The 21,251-nt window shown below is 37.1% G+C and overlaps 1 protein-coding gene across 1 annotated transcript; it reads right to left on the bottom strand.

Moving 5' to 3' along the window:
• Positions 1-920: 920 nt before the first annotated feature.
• Positions 921-19,485, bottom strand: LOC124163845 (piggyBac transposable element-derived protein 3-like). The gene is made up of 3 exons (XM_046540948.1): positions 19,248-19,485; positions 17,444-18,862; positions 921-1,118 (listed from the first exon to the last, which is right to left on the bottom strand). Exons 2-3 carry the CDS (start codon positions 18,857-18,859, stop codon positions 921-923), a joined length of 1,614 nt encoding a protein of 537 aa, XP_046396904.1. The 5' UTR covers positions 18,860-18,862; positions 19,248-19,485.
• Positions 19,486-21,251: the final 1,766 nt, after the last annotated feature.

The raw sequence follows: 21,251 nt of genomic DNA, 5'->3' as shown, positions 1-21,251 counted from the left end.
TAGTTTGACATTTTCAAACCTCGTGATAAACCTCTGTATCTAACCGCTAAATAAGCGTATGAAAAAAAGAGCAAAATTAATTATTTGCTATGATACGAAACGCCTTCTCCTCGCATCAAAGGTCGGTGATTAAGAAATAACACATTTTTGGAAATGGTCAGCACTGAGTGACACTAAAATGCTGCAAGTACTGGGATGGTACTCACTTGGACGGAGAAGAAAAACAAATAAGCTTTGCGCACTCTTGCGCTCACTTGCGAGGGAACTACGAGATAAGATTGAGAACCACAGCTCTATAAGCGAGAAAGATCAGCAATACAAGATGAAATGTCGCCCTCGAAGGACCAGCGTCAAAAAGTTCTCATGTGTCAACAGATTCGACGATAAACGATTGAAATAGATTCCCTGCAGAATTGTTTCAGCCATATCCAAGCAACATAAAGATTGTCATGAAGAGGTGAAAATTTTTTAATAACTGTTAAGTACTATTTAATAACTAATTTAATGATTAATTAAATTAAATACATAATTTAATAACTAATTAAAATTTACTAATCAGCAGTTGCACTAATTTGAAGAAAACGAAAAAAATGGCTTGATTCGTGGATAGCCTCAAAAGATGCACACTTTTACTGTATTCGAGCTCTGCCACAAATAGGCAAAACTTGTAGCTAGCGATGGACAATAGTTAAAATGATTTGTTTACCAATTAATAGTTTAGCCATTTTTTCACAATTAAGTTGTATTTTCATTAAAAAAGCAGCGAGAACTTAGTGGCGCTCCTAATAAACAATATTAATAAGAATTATTTTTATCTGCAGTACTAAGGTCACCATGGTAAGTGCTAAATATTGCGAGGAAATTTGCATAATTAATGTATTTTTCCGCGATATCCCACTGTTTCCGTATCCCACCCAATCTCAACCCTCTTTCCAGACCTGAGTGTTGGAGAAGGGTCGCGCATTTGCGTTCAAGGGCACGCGATATGACAATCGCGCCCTCTCTTGCCTTTCACTCCGCCCCGGGCAGTCCCGCCCCCTCTGGTCTATAGCCCAACCAACCCTCTCACGGAATGACTGCATAGATCCACTGCAGTGATCTGCCGGCTCGTAATCCCACTGGTGGGTTCAATGTTGGGATAAGGAAATAAAAATCAATTTTCACGTTATACATTGAGTATTTATTAACACCTACCGCGGAGTCAATACTGTTAAAAAAAAACTTGTACTGACAATCTTAAGTACTCATCTCTTGTTTAGGACTTACACAATTAAAAAAAGGCGACGTACTTTCAACGACTAAAACCAGATATTTTTATCAATGGAGATGGTCGCTACATACAGTTTTGTGCATAAAAATGCGCCTAATGTGATAAGAATTATTGCATAATTCCATAGCATTCGCAATCACATCACAACCTTACACAATCACAAATAATCCTAAATCCAAAAATAATCAAATTTATCCGGTGAAATTAAAAATATTTGGAAATTGAAAGAGGTAACTATTCACCCACTAATAATCTCTGCGGAGGGAGCGGTATAAAAAAGGTTTAAAAGGAAATTGAAACGAACACTTAAATGATGTCTTATTTGACATCTATTTATCCCTTCACACACCGTCATATGGCCCCGGACCGATCCACCACGGTGCGATTTTTTTGCGTTCTCCTTAGGCTATTAAGTATTATAATATGTAATGTATTTTAGCGAGTGAATTCTTTAGTATCAGTGTTTTTATTTTTCTATCTTATTTATCTAATAATGGTTTTATTTTTCAATATTGTTCCATTGTTTTGCTTAATAATCCTGAAAAATCCTTAACTGATCTGTCGGCGTAAATGCAAAAAACAAAAGGCTGCATAGGGCATGTCGAAACAAAAAGCTACTATAAGAGTAAATGGTCTATGCCTCCTAGTGGCACAAAGAAATGAAAAAACATTATCGCTTTGCCTGTCAGATCCATTTTTCCATACAGAAGGTTTAGCGAGGAAGTCAACTGGAACGTTGACGATATATTGTCTGGAGAAATAGATAAACCCGGAAGGAAACCTGGAAGGAAACCCGGAGGAATAATGGCCAACAGTAAAAATCTCCCCGGAAGTCTACAAAGAAGCTTATTCGATGTATTAGACATGAGTGAAGATAAGTCTGTTAGGTGATTAAGAATTGTCATCCACTCTTCATTCCTAGTGATGAAAAGATTATTATTTTTAACTTTTAGTGCATCGTAATCGGTTTTTGGAAAGAAAAACACATTTTTTGATCTGATTGACCTGATTTTGACCTGATTGATTCGACACACCAAAAATTCGAACTATCCAAAATAAAATTCGAACTATTCAAGATTTTTAGCATTTTTTAAATACAAAATGCTAAGGACCAAGAGAAATATTCGAATTGAAGAATATTTCGAATGGTAGAAGTTCGAATTATCCAGGTTCCACTGTATTTTTATTTTTACCAATGATGGGCAACCTCTGAAAAATGTCTGTCACCCTATTCCTTTATATGTTACTATGAATTCCTGAAACCGACCGTCTTTTAATGAAAACTTTGTTTTTTTTCACGGATACAATTTATCGGCCGTTTTCTTCAACCAAATGATATGGTTTTGGTGTTCAAGGCGTCGCGACGTAAAAACTCCTAGAAGCCCTTGATATTGAATTCCCAAATCCTCAATTATTCCGGGACATGACGTTCCGTTCAGAGGGCTTGCTCTCAAAACGGACTTTGTTCCCTTATCGCGAGTCGATTCCTATCTTCAGCGGTTGCAATTCCCTCATTTGCATCGCTGGATTCTGTATTCGCGTCCCGTGTCACCGCGATGCCCCTCATTTTCATTGCAAATGGATTTTATGTCGTAAATCAGTGAATCCATTTGACAAATGGGTCAACGAGGCACTCTATTGTTGGAGGAACCTCGATCTCGCTTTTATCTGCATTCCATGAATCCGAAAATGAATCCTCTCAACAGTTTTAATGGATGCATGGGCGTTAGTGATGGTCTGATGAGTTAATAGGAGAAAGTGACGTCGGTCCGGCCGTTCTCGCTTTTGAACACTTATCTTTTCGGTTTTATTTTTTTCCGTATTAAAAAGCTTTTTCGTTATGGAATCATCCGAATTCGATATTTGTTAACATAAGTGATTAGGTGGTAGGGACAGATAAGTTAAGAAAACAAACAATATCCAGCAGTTATCTTATAAGTAAAATAATGCCAAAGTTTTCGCCCTCTTTTCATGAGTTGATGACGTCATTAAAAGTTCTGCTTCCTTAACTAGCTCATGTAGGATCTTTTATTTAGGGAATAAAGCGCTTACAAGAGTTGAAACAATTTATAAGCACACGAGACTAATAGTAAAGACTTATAAGTAGAAAAAGGAGCGATGACTGGCTCGTTATGAGGTCCAGACGTCATCACATTGCATTCGAGAAGGGTTGAAGCCGCCGATATTTCGTCGCAAATGGACCATTCGCATCCCCAACGATTGTCTTTATTTCCCAAACGTAATCACATTCGATATAAAAATCAAATAGGTGAAGGGTCCTATTCCGGAGCACATTATTTTTCGTAAGTGATGTTCTTGGAATCCAATTTCGATTTAACAGCTTATTTTCACACACCCTAGTGAGTAGAATTAGATTAGCGTTATTTCACATAGATACCTCGAATCCAAAGAGTATTGTGCTTCTAAATTCATGCTCAGACACTTCAATGACCTAAATAATCATTTTAAAGTACTCAAATCGGTCAGAATAAATGGCATAAAACAATTTTACATAATTCTTTGGCAATTTGACTTAAATATGTTTGAAATTATCGACTATTCCTTCTAAACAGTGAGAATCCAACAAGTCGATACATTTTTCATCAGTTCTCTCAGGTGAATCTTCCAACAAAGCCATTCGACCTCCAAACCGACATTCTTGATGACAGATTTTCTTTTTAAAATATCTTCCTCGAGCCATTTCAACCGCATTTCAGCCTTGAATTTCCCCCACACGTAATTTTATTCTTTTTACGAATTTCGGAAAGGACCAGGAGGGTCACAGAATCTTGTTTGTGACGCCGCAATGAATATCTCGTGCTGTCTGAACTGTTGTTGGCAACCTCTTTTTAGAGCAGTTGAAGCATTGTTTAACTGGATGCAATAAATTTTTAGCGGCGAGTTATTGAAAATTTAAGCGCTATTTTGTGTCTCCGTCAAATTTTATGTTTATTCTCACAGCTTTGTAGGATGCTTTTCGAGCATTCCTAATTATTTCTCTATTATCTATTGGTAGTTATCATCGAGAAAATAATGATTATAAATACTAAGGTTTTTTGCTTATTATTTCCATTGCGAATCAGTTTAACAAATCAATTATAGATTCAGTTTTTCACGGACACATATTTCATCGCTTTCATTTTTGTTTTTTAATTCTGTATTAATAAGTTTTGTTTTCATGAGCACTTTCAATACTCCTATAATTTAGATGCAAATATTTTTTATTTCTATCATTTTTAAAACCATGAAATGCGATCTGATTGATAAGAACTACAACAATGATGTTATGTCTTTTGGATTTTTTGCTGCGGGCGGGAGTGAATAAGAATTACTCTCGCCATGTGCAGCTCTACTGGTCGTAGCTAGCCTTTCCAACGCGACAAGGTTGTAGCCCGAGGGAAAGGCCCGCCGCATATATTACGCAGAAAAAAAACCTGACCAGTGATATTACATGCGCATTTTCCTCTCACGCAAATGGATACACAAGGGGAGATGCAATGGGATTGGATGTGTAATCGCGTGAGGATTTATGTATCAGCCCTTCCGGCCTAATATACGGAAAAAGGTCTTTTAATATCTACCTACAATTTTAGCCTCAACCAGACTTAATGGACCTTAATTAATGGAGCAGAGGTTCTAAATGACCATACATTTTAAAGTTAACATTCATGTACTACGTTATGCCTGAAATAAATTTAGCTAACTTTTATGCGTAAGCTTGTAACCGTTATTAGATTAAGCTTCAAAGTTTGTTAAGTCACATCATAAACTTCCTATGAAATATTTAATGACTATTAACTTGCCTAGACTAGAAAAATGATGTTTCTTGGCTGTTGAGGATGTTCTAAATCACCATACATTTTAAAATATATCATGAAACATTCGATGACCAGAAAAGCCACATTTCTTGTCTGTTGCGGAGGTTTTAAATCACCATACATTTTGAAGTGAACATTCATGTACTAAGTTATGCTTGAATAATTTTAGCAAACTTTTATGCGTAAGGTTGTAAGCGTTAATAGATTAAGCTTCAAAGTTTGTTAAATCACATCATAAACTTCCTATGAAATATTTTATGACTGGAAAAATGATGTTTCTTGGCTGTTGGGGAGGTTCTAAATCACCATACATTTGAAAACATATCATGAAATATTTAATGACTAGATAAATCACATTTATTGACTGTTGCGGAGGACTTAAATCACCATAAATTTTAAAATATACTATGAAATATATAGTGACTAGAAAAATGATGTTTCTTGACTGTTGTGGAGGTTTTAAATCACCATACATTTTAAAATAAAAGGTTAGAAGCGTTACTGGATAACTCATGAAAGTTAGTCTAGTCACCCCAGGGACTAGCTACCAAATATTTTATTATTCAAAATATCGTAATTTTTTACTATTATCCAGTTGCTTAATACAATAGAATACATATGAGTATTAATGGCTTTTTTATGGTGTGTGGAATTCTCAATTATAGAATTACCAATCATGAGTGCGAACCACAAAAAAATTATAATTTATTCCTAATTTCAGCAGGTCTAGGTCCGAATTCTCTTTCACGGTCATCATTATGACGCTACGGGATCGTAACGAATAACAAGTCAGATGTAGCTACTTTGCACCAAACAAGAAATTTCTTTTCCATCTTACGATAAATTACATCAGCGTGCGCTGAATGCATGACATTTTGTCGTATCTCATCTCCTGAACCCCAAAAATTTGTATCAATCAGTCAGTCTATTTTAATGGAGGTGGGTTTTATTATTATACGGATTTTCTCGTATTTTAGCTGAAGTATCTGATGTAAACATTTAGAAAGGTACACTCTCCAATCACAGACGGAATCAATGGGACGGAAGCTGAGTTGCAGTGGATATTACATGCGCGTTTGCCACCCGCGCAAGCGGAGGGAACGAGAGAAGGGGTGGAGTGTGTGTGCTGCCTTTTACTCGTGCGAGGGAAGTGAAAATAAAAAAAAAAAGAAATGCGAAATGCAAGCGAATGCATGGGCGTTGGGTGGCGTGTGTTTTCGCATTTGGGTGTGGAATGGAGGAAAGGGGGGTTGAGTGAAATGGGGGAATTTTCTGGCGGCACTTCCCTTATGCCGACACTCGACGTTGCCACATTTACGACTGCGGCACGCGTGCCGGCTATCTCTTCGCGATCTTCGGCCTCCGCACTCGTGCTTTGTTGACGAACGAGCCGGCAACGTTGCAATGATATGCAGGCCTCGAACTCATGTTTATTCCGTGAAAGGTGGTTTGACTAGTGATGAGGAACACGCAGGGGAACTGCTCAAAAATGTCGATTGGAGGAGGAATCTGCGAGAGAATATGGTAATATCCACAACGACTGCTTATAATGGGCTTGCTTGCTTCAAATTGCTTGACTTGGCTGTAAATCTGTTTATTATCTCATGCTTTGTTTTAATGCACATTTCATCGAGATTTGGCAAAGGCTTCGCAAATCTTTTCATTCCGATATAATAGTTTATTCGAACAAAATATGCGATTATAACCATATTTACAGCAAAGTGTAACAATCGACTCGTTCACCACTTTTTTTATATTTTTCTTTAGCGATAGAATTTAAAATGTGAAGATATGAGTACGTTTTCCGACCTATCAAACCGTCACATACTTCTCGAGCTATTTACGGCGAAATATCGACGGGCGTACACCTATCGCTGATAAGTTCATGTCGTCACCAACTCTCGCCGAGTGGCTCACCGTTTCTACGCTATTTTTCGGCCTCGCGCATCCGTATCATGTGGTTCGTAGTCATTACCATTCTAGTGATTGATTCTTCTATTAAAAAATCTGTCTCTTTGATCTAACTAATGAACTAGAAATTTAATGACGTCACTAACTCATGAAAAAATGGCGGCAACTTTTGCCTAGGTACCTTTTGTTAAGAGTAGGTTAATGTCGACGCCAGGTTTCTCTCCATCCTTAGCTCCCTTTCCTTCCCTCCTAACACAATGTCTTACCAATGCTAATGCAAAGTCTATTACAAATCCCTAAGGATAAATTGGTCCACTTAGGAATCACCTATAAGGGGGTAACAAAGCAATAGGATAATTTAGGGCCTTGGAAGCATAGAGGAATAAGGGCATTTTTTTTATTTTTGCAGATAGGTACCGATAATTGTTGGCGGGGTACGCAGTACTGATGTGGCAAAGGGATACAAGTGAACCACTGATATGCATATATATGCGCACATATGTATAATTTCAGTGATTTACATGTATATTTTTGTTAGATACAACAATTTTGTGAACTCCACCGACCATTATTTGCAATTATCTCCAAAAAAATTGCACTCATCCCTCTTTTAGGTCCTCAAATGCTATTGTCAGAAATTATGTTAGAAAACCACCTTTTGGTAAAATACCATGGTTTCAATTGGAAAAGCAACAATTAGGGATGCAGCGGCATAAGAATGATTGGCTCTCCCCGTTGTTTTTCGAGAGGTAAGGTCAACTCCATCCTTAACTCCCTACCTTTATGAATTAAATGACAACTGACGGTCGCCTCCTCCAAATATCATATCAAATTTCGGTTTGTTAATAAAGGAATAACTCTTATTCAAATTTTTCGTTACAGCTATGGTAACATATTCAGCATGAAAATATGTTCACTGAGAAACTGAAGATATTGAATCTTTTTTTTTTAGTTTGGGCCAATGTTACCCGGATTGGCCAAAGTTACTCAAGCTCACGGTATGTTAACAAGGCAGGATCACTCTTATGTAACTTTTAACGTAGATGCTTGACTATGGTAACAGTATTCACTATGACAATATGCTGACTGAAAAACTGAAAATATGAAATCTCTTTTTAGAGTGTAAGCCAATGTTACCTAGCTAGGCCAAAGTGACTCAAGCTAACGGTATGTTAATAAAAAGATCGTCCTTACGTAACGTTTGCGTAACAGCTTCTGCACACTTGTCTCTCCTGGTGTCATCCCAAACTTGTGGTCACGTCTTCACTCCTCCTTCTGCAGCCACCGGATTTCATTTCTCTTTCTTCCTCTCTCTATTCCTCTCCCTCGCACACTCTCCGCGCTCGTCCAATTGATTGGCGGGCGGGAGTCGCGTCGTCTCCCAGTCTCGTTTTCATGCTGGGCAGTTTGGCCCACCACCAAAAACTCACCCGACCCAACCCGTCCTGCGTGCAAACGCTCGGTGTCCAAATTCCACAAAGCTGGCTGCTAACCGAGCGAACGGTATTAGCACAATCATCCATGTCATTGCAATCCTAATATAATGGAAAGTAAGGGCATCCAATCCTCAAAGCCTCGGGGTATATATACAGAATTCTGTGGGTGAGGGCGGTTCAGAATCTCCTGATTGGCTGCCAGTCCCCTCGTATTTTTACCTCTCTGTCGATCTCATGGATGCTGGGACAGCGGAGTAAAAAAATCCATTCAGATTCGAAAAAACAGCAATAATATCAACAGAGACTGTGGCTTTAATTTAAGCCATGTATGGGACCACCTCTTAAAAATATTCTGGTTTGCCCATCGAAACGTTGGAAGGAGAAATGGAGGATCTGACCCGGTGCGAAACCCGAGAAAACTTCACTGCCTTTTCAGCACGTCTTCATTCTTCACTATATCCACCCACTTCACTCTCCGCAACCTTCTCCATACCCACATTTCAAACGATTTTTATCCTTTTCCTATTTCTTCATCTCAAGGCCCACGCTTCGCATCCAAACAGCACAAAACTTCAAAAGCACTGTATTAAAAATACCCTTTCCCGGTAAAACATATCTGATCCACTTCACCTTTATCTTTTGCATGATGGGGAATGGTTTGGTGTGATGGCTAAAGAGTTGTTTTGTTGCGCTTCCGTTCAAATCCCGGCGGTGGCAGAGAATTTTCTGATACTGCCCGATCCCTGCTTGGATGTTATGTGGAGAACATTTCAAGCGCAACACTCCGTCCGTCAGATGGGACGTTAAGCCATGGTCTCCTTGGCGTATTTCGTTTAGAGCAGGCTAATGCCGACGCCGGGTTTCTCTTCATCCTTCTTTCCATACTCTTCGAACTTCGTTGGAGCATTTGGTTTTTATTTGTCAGCGGCTGGTGTCCTAACACCCCCCGCTATACGCCTATGGAAGGGAATTGTGGGGTAGTATAGATGTTTTGCATAAGTTAGGCGTTTTATTAGTGCACACACATCTGTTGAAATTTTATTTTCTATCAAATCGTTTGAATGCAGTCTGGAGGTGACAACTTTTTATCTCCCTTCTAATGTACCTTTCCCAAAGGCCAAATGAAATCATTCCGAAACGTTAGGATACTCGACGTATTTTACGTTATAAAAGCTAGGCGAATCATTGTTGGAGCATTTCGTCTATTTATTAGCCTACGGATGGTGTCGCTAACACCCTCACCCATACGCTTCCTTTGGCGGCTTGCGGATTAGAATGTACTAGATTTATATATCATTTTCCATAAATTAGGCATTTTATTAGTACATCTTATTTCGAAACTATAGCGCATTGGAAGCTTGAATAAGTACACACACATTAAAAAAATTTAATTTCCCATCAAATTGTTTGAACGCAATCTGGTGGTGACACTCTTGTACCTTCCCTTTGCCAGAAAGAAATGATAGCGACATCTAAGCGAATATCTAAAATTCCCACATGAGTTCGCATCGAATTCGCTCGCTCGGCTTGTGGTGGGCGTGCTTGCACCGTGCACAAACAACCACTCTTTCCGCCAACACTTGGTTCAGTGCTAGTGCTTTTAGTGCGCGCATCCGTCTGTTTCTGTTGCAGCCCCCCCAAAAGGCCAAAGGAAATCATTCCGAAACGTTTCCCTTCGAATGAATAATTCACCACTCACTCGTGTGGGGTCGTTCGGTGCAGACATATGGCGAAAGGGTAAATCCTTGCTGCGTGCATGGATAAAGTTTTGTCTTTCACTTCTGCCGAAAAGGATGAAACACAAAATTTGAATCACGCGTTCCAATGTGTGCCGACTGATTTTCCCAGTTGAAAAGAATGCTTGGATTTGCTTCATGGGTGTTAAGAGGGAAGTGTTCATTTTTAGCATTTATCATTTTTACCAAATCAAATAAGCACAAATTACAAACACAATAGGGTGGTTTCCTAATATTTTTTTATTGCCTAAATCGAAAGATTATTACTCCTGGAGTACGTATTTCACGCTTTTAGATTTTTTTATGACGATATCTATTTTTCGCGATTAAATGCAAAGTGAAAATTTTCAAGCGCGCGAAAACGCGACGGCTAAGTATGAATGCTGGGAAAAGCCCGTGTGACGTCGTTCTGGTTCCCGCTGCCGCAAGTGAGGTGACCTTGGGGCGAGGCTTTGAGCGCTGATACGACGCAGGCTGCTAGCAGGTAGCTGAGTACCCTGCTAGCTGGTAGCGCTTGGCTTAAATAAGGATTATTAATACCTTATCAAACGAAGAAAACTTTCCGACCTTAGCCAGTTTTAATAGGTGATTATTAAGAGATGTTTCCCTGAGCTCTGCGCCTCATGCATGCATTGGTAATCTCAGACGATGTAAAACTCCTATCTACTCGTATAGAAACTAGGTCCCTGTGACGTCACGTGGAGTGGCATCGCATGGGCAGCAATCTGTCCTGTTTGAAATACGGTTAAAATTGACCATTGCCATTCGTCTAAAATGGGAATACTAAAACCAAATAATATGTATAATGTGAATACTCTAATGGTGGGTAACGAATCGCAATCATTGCCTTTCGTTTTCTTTGATGAAGGAAACTACCGTATTGCCCTAGGTTATCACTCACGAAGAAAAATCTGGAGCGACGACACCTACCATTACTGCGCAAATCAAATTAACACAAATTGCGAAGCATTTGATAATAATTCAGGGCGAAAAATCGGGAGCGAGGGCCACTATTTTTATTACTTGCATGACCCCCTTTCTGTTTATTTTCGTTTATTCAACAAGACTTCAAAATTCACTAAATAAAAAAGATTCATTAAGTTCAACATCCCCATACCGCAGGTTTATCTATATTAGTAAACTATCTGAACAAATTACGAAGGTATTCAATAAAATAAATTATAAAATTGCTCACAGAAATCATAACACTCTAAACAAGCTCCTATACACAAAAATAAAATCAGAAACCCCTAAAAATCTGAAAAGTAATATAATATATAAAATTTCATGCCTCGATTTTTAACACTTGCTATATATAGGACAAACAGCACAATATTTAAAAATTAGGATTTCACAACACAAGTTATCAGTAAGAGGTGGTATAACACTGTGTGCTCTTGCTAGCCATAGCATAAGCAATGGCCATGTTTTTGATTTCGACAACGAGTTGTAATAAAAAACAGACATTGAAAACATTTGCAAAATTTATTTTTATTTAATTAATCAAAATTAATGGTAACTAGGTTTGGCAATAGCTTGTAACGTAATATAAATAAAGTTGTGCAAAGCTAAGGTATGTCAAATTTTTTATGTATTCTCGCCTTATATATTTTGAAAATTATATTATTGTAAAAAAACTCCTACGTAACATTTATTTATGCAAAAATATTGTATATCATAGTAAATTATATTGTTCTCATGTTTTCATTCATGGCCCTAATCATAGTTTAAAATAAACTGAGACGTTGGCTTACAACTATTTTTGCATCATATACATTTAACCTACACTCCAAGATTTATTTTACCATTAATAAATGAGGTCATGATTAGAAGAAAAAAATTAACAAGCATTGTTGTCCAGTACTATTTCACAGCCATCATTTTTCTCCCGTCGTAACGGGAAATTGTTACAGTGAGCTGTTATGGCTGGAGAAATATTTTAAAAAATTTCGCGCTTAATTAGAGGTGCGGAATATTCAAAGGTAGCTGGAATAGAAATATATTATAATTAGCGCATTTCAGTTGCAATATGACACTCGTCAGATTCATCACCAACAGTCCTATTGTTTTGACACAACTCTCCATTAAGTTAATTGTACAACATCGTATGTGTCTGTCGCTTTATATTATTAAAAGCTAATGTGTCATTTTATTCACACCTATATAATTATTAAAAATTGCGAAATATTCTGCATGTATTTAGGAAATATGTGCAAAAATATGCATGACCGCGGATTTAAAGGAAAGGATATGATCAGCTAAATTTGACTAGAACGTGCCGTTTGGATGAAAATGTCAAGTCCTGTCCAGCTAGTGTTAAGCAACTGAAATTAAAGGAAAGGATAGTATATGATCAGCTAAATTTGACTTTGAACGTCCCGTTTGGATGAAAATGTCAAGTCCTTTCCAGCTAGTGTTAATTAACTGGATATGCATGCTGGAGATTGCTTTTTATAATATGCAGTCGTCTATCGATGTCACAGAACTCCATTCTCTCTAATGTGGTTTTGATCCGAGATATTCTGTCGGGGATAAGTACTAGGGATTCAGAGTTCAATGGAAATGCTTTTGGCTATCCCAATGGCCCTTTGAAGCCAGACCTTATCCAGACGCAAATATCATATTTGTTTAAAACCTCAGGGAGATCATGTGCCTTTTGGATGCTTATGACTGCAGTTTCAACCCCTGAAAATATGATTACGTCCAGTTAGCGCGCCTGAGTGAGACATTTCCTAAGCTTGTACTTTCACCAACTTGCTAGGAATGTGGCTCACAACCACGAAACTTGATTTTATGCTTTCAACATTAATATTTAAGCTCGTCTGTGGCATTGAATGAAGTTTGATTTTTTATCATTTATTTATTTTATGATAAAATAAATTTGAGAGTCCTTGAGAGTGTACACATTCATGTATATTGTAGTTCTATTTAATCGAGCTTAGTACCTCAATTATCCTAAAAACAACCTCATTTTCAATCTTTCTCGCATTCTTTCAATCTTTCATCTAACAATAAGTACTCATTTTTCGCGCGCGACAGCAAAAAACACAACTTCGGTGCGGAATTCGCGCACAATTTCTCAATTTATTGTTGAAAAGCATTATATTGATGTGGAATTTACGGTTGATTCCTTTAGTATTTGCTTAATTTTTGTTTGCTAGCCAAATAAAGACAGATGCGAGAACTGTTATGTGCAGTTCTTATTTGTTCACAGCGGCCCTTTGCTTGGAGCTTGCATTTCTATGTGGCTAATGTTTTTACATCTTTCAAATGTTATTATTTCATATTAACTTAAACAGATTCAGGTTTGATGTAGTGGAAATGCGACACATTTCCGATTTTTTCTCCTCATTCAAGATGCGGTGGTTGGGGTTTAACTATGTCGGAGTGTGAATCCAGAAACAGGTTTAATTTGTCAGGTAAGCCAGGGAGAAACAAGTTTTTTTTTGTTATAGATTCTCCATCTGAACACTTTGATGCTTGATGACGGCTAAAACTTTTAAAGAATCGAGGACTAACCAACGGTAAGCCTTTACGGATTGCCCACTAGTGGAAAAAATTGGGTAAATTTTGAGAGGAGAAAATCATTTGCGTTCTCCTGGACTCAAACTAGAGTGCCGTAATCTCGATCCAAATGCTCGTACATCTCACGATAATAATTCTGTGCTTGAAAATACGGATTTTTCTGTTTGTCGTAGGTAAATTTAAGTTTAAACGTTGATCAAATACCATAGACGTACGATTGTCCACATGTATTCCATTTTCTCCAATTCGCAAAATTCATCTTTAATGAAAAAAACATACCTTTTTTGAGAATTTTTTTATTATACTTGTCTTTTTATATTTGCATTGCTTTGCTAGAGGAGGCTGTTTTCGAGCTGCTCGTCATACGGTCTTACAAAAGTCAACATCTTTTAATGTTCAGTAATTCGTGTGCTATGATGTGTAATTAGAAAATTATATTTTCTGTTAACCGTTAGCCACAGCTTATATCTATAGAATAAATTAGGAGGAACATTTTTACCATAATTTAATTAGCTTTATTTTGTATTTAAATTTTTGTCTCGGCTTTGTAGTTATTTACAATAAACGTAAAAAAGTGACCAATTTTTGTTTTGGGATTGGTGCCGAAGTTTTCTTCTTGTTTCTTTAAAAAATAATCATAACTTTTTCTGTTGTAAAATGAGTCAGTATTTCAAATTTTAGTTTTATTCTATCACTTAAATGAAAAGTAAATCCCTTCACGGAGATCATACAAAAAATGTCCATTTCGAACGAATTGAGCCATTAGTTTGGAGAGACGCAATTCTCTCTCAGATTTTCTCAAGATACCATGCGTTGTCTCCTCTTTTGTGAATCTTTCTTGGAATGAGCAAATGAGAGGCTATTGAACTGTAGTTGCCCATAGTCTTATGTAGGTATTACTATCTCTAGTCGCTCCTTGGAACGCTGTAGACGTTTATTTTTCATTCCAGACGAAGCGGAAGAAAATTAGCAGCGCGTCGATGCGAACCCAGAAACAGGTTTCCCCTTTTCCCATGTTATTCTTTAGAGAAGCTTTTTTTCTTCCTGCCCTCCTATTTACCTTCTCGTACAAGTAATGGGCAGCATGAGAGGCTACTAGATCGCAGATAATGGAATAGGGTTAAAAAAAAGACCTCGAGGATGGAATGGCGGGGAATTCCTGCTGGCGAAGACTAGAAATCGGATAAAAGAAATTCCCTTTGCTCTCAACAGATAGCGTAAGAATGGCTACATCGTGCGTTCGATTGTCGAGCGGATAATTTTGAATTTTTTTGCAATGTTCAGCAAGTTCGCTTACGTCCTTTTAAAGTATATATTTCGTCCAATTATGTAGTCATCCTTTCGATCACGGATACTGAACGTCACTTGTTTGAATGTCGTTTCTTTGTGGTTACGAAACTTTTATGTTCTTAACCGTCCTGATTAGATTTATTTCTGACGCGCCATCTTTTAGGAATCACCTATTCATATCTGGTTTACCCTGTCGATATTGACTTGTTCTGAAACGTCCCCGCTTACTCGTAGTCGCACAACGGATCTATTACGCACATCGTAGACGTGTTGCTGCATTCTATCTAACGCGTTGAGAGAACAAGGCTCTTGCATGATAAAATTTCTGTATATATCGATAAAGACGTGAATTTATCAACTGGTTTCGTGGACCCCGTGAGTCATTGCATTTGTCAATCGATCTAGTTTCGATGAAATTAATGATTTATGGCGTTACTTGGTGAGAGATATGTATGTTTATAGCACTCGGTATGCACTTAGTACTTCTAAAGGAGTTTTTCATTCGTTTATGGCCAGTGTGAAGCAAGTCGTCTTAAAACTGTGATTTGTAAGTGTATCAGGATACCAATTAGCTGCCTCGATAAGTGTATTTATGTGGACTGCGGCAGAAAGCAATTGCATGTAGTCAATCTTAACGATTTCATTCAGTAGAGTAGAAGCAAGTTTAACTATAGGAACCTCGGTAGATGTGAAGTCGATTTGGAAAACTTGAACTTTATCGCCCATTTTATTCAATTCAAGTACTGAAATAGCAAAAAAAGAGCGGTTAATAATTGAGAATGGAATCAGCTGACGGAAATCGATCAAAGATGGACCTGTGAAAAAATCAGAAATAACTGTAGGTACCTTTGATGATAGCGAAATGGTGCAGAAAATATTATATCATGAAAGACGAAGATGCTAATTGGTGATAACATAGCTGTGCTTTCTTCTGTAATACTTATGAACTGTCAACACTTTCGAATGACAGATATTATAAATACTGTGATGGGATAACTTATATAATGATGGTGATCATAATTATAACACTTTGCTGCGCAGAGAAAATTATACGACGATTCTAAAAAATTACCTACCCATGCACACGACTCAAGTTAAGTCGACAAGATGAAGAATAACTCGCAAAAATCGGAATAAATAAAAAAATGGGCGATATACATTGCCTCTTGTTCCAATCCTCCTTTCAGTACGACCAACTCAACATAATTACTAATGTAAATTTTTTGTGATATTTTTGTTATGTAATGTTTTGAATATCCATTATGCACTGTAATGAATCAGATTGTAATGAGTTCGTAACGGTGAAACCGGTTTCATGCTTATGTTTGATATTTCTATGGAAGTAAAAACTATTTACTTATGAAATCCGGTGTTTTACCCTTCGTACGTTGTTGCCCTCTGCGAGCTAATATAATATTATAAATTTGAAAGTCATTATGTCAATATTCTATGAAGTTATTATATCCATATTTATCGTAACGTGCTTGGCACAGTGCCTATACTACACTGACGCAAAGTTTATGAAATAACCTCAGTTTGATGGAGACTAATATCTATACGTATGTTTAATGCAATTATCAAGTAATTTGTTGCATGTGTCGTTAACTTTAAAAGAAAGTTGTATTACTAGATAGTATAATTATAATCGTTCTCAGAGGTTTTGCATTCGATAATTCGTATAAAGGAATTCAATGAATCTCGTATATTTTTAACCCTTTCCAGTCCAAATAATGAATATGCAGCAAAAAAATTTATTTACTGCACTAAAATGACTTTGAAAGTGTTATATATGTGCAGAGAATCTTTAGTGCGTTCAAATATATATTAATACAAAATTTCAGACCTGATTCCAAATGGAATCAGTGGCCTTTTTGAAAGCAATGATTTCCGTTCTAACTGAAGTTTCATTTAAATAGTATACAGGTTTAAAACAACATAAAATTTGTAAATAATGTACAAATTACATTGTTAAATTATCAATTTATTTAATAAAACAAATTTTTGAACTTCATGTAGATTACATATTACCTTTTACATGAAATACAGGGGACAAATATATCATTTTACATGAAAAGTTTTGAAACAGTTTTTTTCGTTGGAGAAGCACAATGGTAAGTTGCATTTCTCGCACTTCACTCGCGTATAACTTTTTATGCACAATTTACATCTATTTTTAGTATTTACATGCAAAGGCCAATGATCAATCCCATCGAATCGAACATCGGCCACCGGCCGTGGTGTAAAAGTTCTTTTCGCCACTCCTTTTCCCTCCACACTCGGTGATGAAGATGGTCTTCCTCTCTTATTAGAGATATTGGGACCAAAGTAGAGTAATGCATGAGCTACAGATAATTTGAACTCAATCAAGGGCATATATTTTTCTTTCAATTGCTCACAATGTCTGCGGTATAACAGCCAAGCATTTACAACACTGAGGTCGATGAAGTGAAAAATCACCCTGGGGTAATAACGCTTCCCTTTGAGGTTTGTTCTGTAAAGTTCCAGAAGCATATCTTGTTTATCGACTCCTCCCATATGCTTATTGTACGCACGAACAATATTTGGCTGTGGCACGTCTATGTACCTTTTTTCTGCTACAGACCAGCGTCGAACATTTTCCACAGGATGAGCCCCAACAAAGTTGGAAATTAAATACACTGGTTTATTGTCCAGCCATTTCAAAACAAACGTATTTTCACTTTTCTCAAGTCTATAATCAAAGCTACCCCTCCCTTGTTTTTTCAACTCCTTGTCACTTTTCAAAGTGCATTGCCCTAGCCTATTTCTACGGATAGTTCCTGCAGCTAAAATACCATCTTTCCTTAGTTGCGAGAATAGTTTAGGCGAGGAAAACCAGTTATCACAATATAATTTGAAATTTTTGTGCTTAGGGATATTTTCTGCTAGCCGAATGACAATATCACCACTGATTCCAAGACCAGATTCTTTTACATTAGTTTGCTTGCCCAGATAAATTTCAAAATCATACACAAATCCGCTAACCCCTGCACGAGCAAAAACCTTCACTCCCCACTTGTGTGGTTTGCTTTTCATATACTGCTTCAATGCTGTATGAGCTTTCAAAGGAATCATAAATTCATCCACTGAATTATGCTCTTCCGGTTCCACTTTCAGGAAGTTTTTCCTTAGAGCATTTAAAAATGGCCGGATTTTGAACAGTTTATCGTAAGCAGGATCATCACGGGACAACATATTGTCATTATTATTAAAATGTAGATTACCTCGCAAAGTTTTGAATCTATTGCGAGACATGACATCTGCAATTTGACCATATCGCGACTTTTCACTCCAGAACATGGAGTAACTTGGCATTGTGACAATGCTCATAATCATATGAATTCCTAGGAGCTGATGTATTTCTTTGTCATTAGTGTTTACATTTTGGCATTTTTCCTGCACTGAATAGAGATTAGTTTGCTCTACAATATTACTTATCATATCATTATCAACAAAAAGCTTGAAATATGAAAATGGGGTGCTAATTTCATCAGGAGGTGGTGAAAATTGAGAGTCACATGAGGAATCAACATAACCTAGGTCTTCATAAGTCCATAATGACCTATTTACTTTTCTCTGCGATTGGTTCATTAGATGCGGATAACGTTGTGCCAAAGGCATGTCATCATCATCACTATCATCACTACACTTATTTACTTCAAAAGCAAGTCCGACATCAGGGATGTTCGGAAAACCCTGTACCTCGGTATTCATAACGTCAGGTCCGACTGCTTCTCTATTCAAAAGCCAATCCGGGTTTTCCTCTGAGATGTCTTCATCATCTGAGATGTCAATATCAGAGATGTCACCTTCTAAAATGTACACTATTTCCTTAGTCGTCAATGATGTCGCCATCGTCTGAAATGGAAATGATTCGGTGAAAATAAAATCTATTTTCCAAAATCCCTGTGGCTTTACTAAACATAAATACACTGAAAAAACAATTAGACAATTCCGTTCATGAGATATTCAATTAACACGTTCCGTCAATTCTAATTCGTATTTAAAATACCAACTATTTCGTTGGATCTCAACTAATGAGCTTACTTTCAGTAAAATGATGCTTTGCAAACTCGGTCAAACTTAACACATACATCTGGGCCACTGATTCCAAATGGAATCATGTTATATTTTATAAAATTACAAAGACATTTCCTCTCGCAGAAGCTTAAAATCTCTTATAATCAATGTCAAACAATGTCGAAAGAGCTCTTAATTTTTATGGTCAAAATACTGCACTTACCTCCGTTTTTCATTCATGTAAAACTCCGCCGATGAACTCCGAAGAATACTCACAAGCACATGTGCAGCAATCTTCATCAATAGCTGAAGATCGTATTTATTCTTGAACGGCGAGTCATAAAACCTGGTGGTGGCACTATGTACTACGGCCGCTAACGCTAAATAGAGTCCGCGGGGGATTTGAATTGATGCTCGAAGCAGGAAAGCGACGTGATTCCATTTGGACTCACTGGACCGGAAAGGGTTAAGATGGCAAAAACAAAATTTCTCGGCTAATTCCATTAATTTTGAAGTCATGCGAGCCATAAAGAGTCCTATCCAATTATTTCTCACTGTAGACTGTCAGTATTTTTTAAAACTCTATTGTGATTTATTTTTAATGAATGTGTAAAAGCTAAGTGAAGTTAATTTCATTCACTTCTAATATATTATTTTTCTTGATTTACAGGTAAGTCGTGGCGATGCAACCTCCATCATCTAATTTGAAGCTAAACGAAGGTTGGATTAAAATCTGCGTTGCGTGAGTATTTTAAGACATTACGGAATACTGATACTGCGGATTTTACTTATACCCGTTTAGGGGGCTCATTCCTCCGTAGTATTTTCTTCTAAAAGCTCCGCATTGGCTGTGTATAGATTACAATGACCCTTAAGCTATTTTTTCCTGCCACTATATATTAGTATCGGTTAAAAAAAGAGCAATGCTTGGAAACAAATGGTAGGGTTTTACAGGTGGCTATAGATGTGCAATATGGGAAAAGCATCTTAGTCCAGTATTTACTCAGGCCACCAGATACGGAAGGAAGCTGAAGTACCTGCGTTTTCCTAATATCGGAAAAATACCGGCATCTACGTTCCATCCATTGTAGGAAGAGAATTGATGTCTACGTTTTTTTCTCAATAGTTCTATTCTTTCCCGTTGTCTTTCGTCCTTTCCTTGCCCAGGACAAATGTCATGTTCATTTTTCGGAGTCTGTAAGCGTGGAACTAGGTGTTTTTCAATCGAGATTATTTTTCGTGAGTCTCAGGGAAACATGGTATGCCGTAATTTGAAAGTCATTGTACCAATCAGGGATGAGCCTTTGCAAGATTTAGCGCTCTGATTTCGGCCTCAGAAGAAATATAAACAAATTCTATGCTTTGACTTCTGAGCTTAGGACCTATATCGTAATGGCGAACTCCGATGTTACTGGAAGGGTCTGACAGGCTGACTACGAGTGTAAACGTTTTTTTCATACTGTCATTTTCGATTTGAAATATTATTTATATAAAAATTAAATTTATTCCTCAAGAAGATAGAAAAGAATCCTAATTTTACAGATATGTAGTTATAAGTTTTTATTTACTTGTCTGTTTTTTATTTCCCATGGTAATACTGAAGGTGGGGTTTTATTTCGCCTTTTGGTTATTTTTAGCTGCAGTCTCTTGTTTATATGTACTAATGAAATGATATTTGGACGATCAAGTGCTGCGTCCCTGCGCTGATCTCATACGGGAGACATCGCAGTAGTTTCTCTGTTTGCTTCTGTGCTCCTATAAAACTATGATCGTGAAAATTTTGTAGTGGCGTTGAATTTTTTCACTAGTTTCACTTTTTTACTTGGCGCATTTACAGATTATAGGAACACATTTACAAATATCATGAATTTTTTGGCATTCAAATCTCTAAAAAGGATGTTAGAAAGGTGAAATAAAAAATATTTGATCAGTTTATGCATACGGTTTGCATTTATCTTAAGGTGATTCTAGAATACTATCGCCTGCTAACGTGAGAAAGGTATTTTCAGAACCTAACCTTTTAATTCGACATGTGGTTTTGAGTTATCACAAAGTCCCCTTATGCTTGCTTTTTATGCATTCCTTTTTATATTTTTGCCTACTCCTTATTCGCAAATTTTTAGACGGCAATGGTAGTAGCTTGATAGAAAATCTTAGATATTTTTATCGTATTATTTTTTCCCAAAAATGCTAAAATTGGCACATTAAGAAAGATTCAGTGTTGTCC

Source organism: Ischnura elegans, chromosome 8 (assembly GCF_921293095.1).
Source record: "Ischnura elegans chromosome 8, ioIscEleg1.1, whole genome shotgun sequence".
Taxonomy (NCBI): Eukaryota; Metazoa; Arthropoda; class Insecta; order Odonata; family Coenagrionidae; genus Ischnura; species Ischnura elegans.
The sequence above is the reverse complement of the archived record's forward strand: the minus strand, read 5'-3'. Positions and strand labels throughout refer to the sequence as shown.

What these genes read in the sequence shown, in the direction of transcription:
- LOC124163845 (XM_046540948.1), bottom strand. Translation starts at nt 18,859, where the DNA reads ATGGCGACATCATTGACGACTAAGGAAATAGTGTACATTTTAGAAGGT. An exon ending in GGAAGCGTTATTACCCCAGG is followed by an intron (nt 1,119 to 17,443) that starts GTGATTTTTCAC and finishes TGAACCCACCAG; the next exon opens with TGGGATTACGAGCCGGCAGA.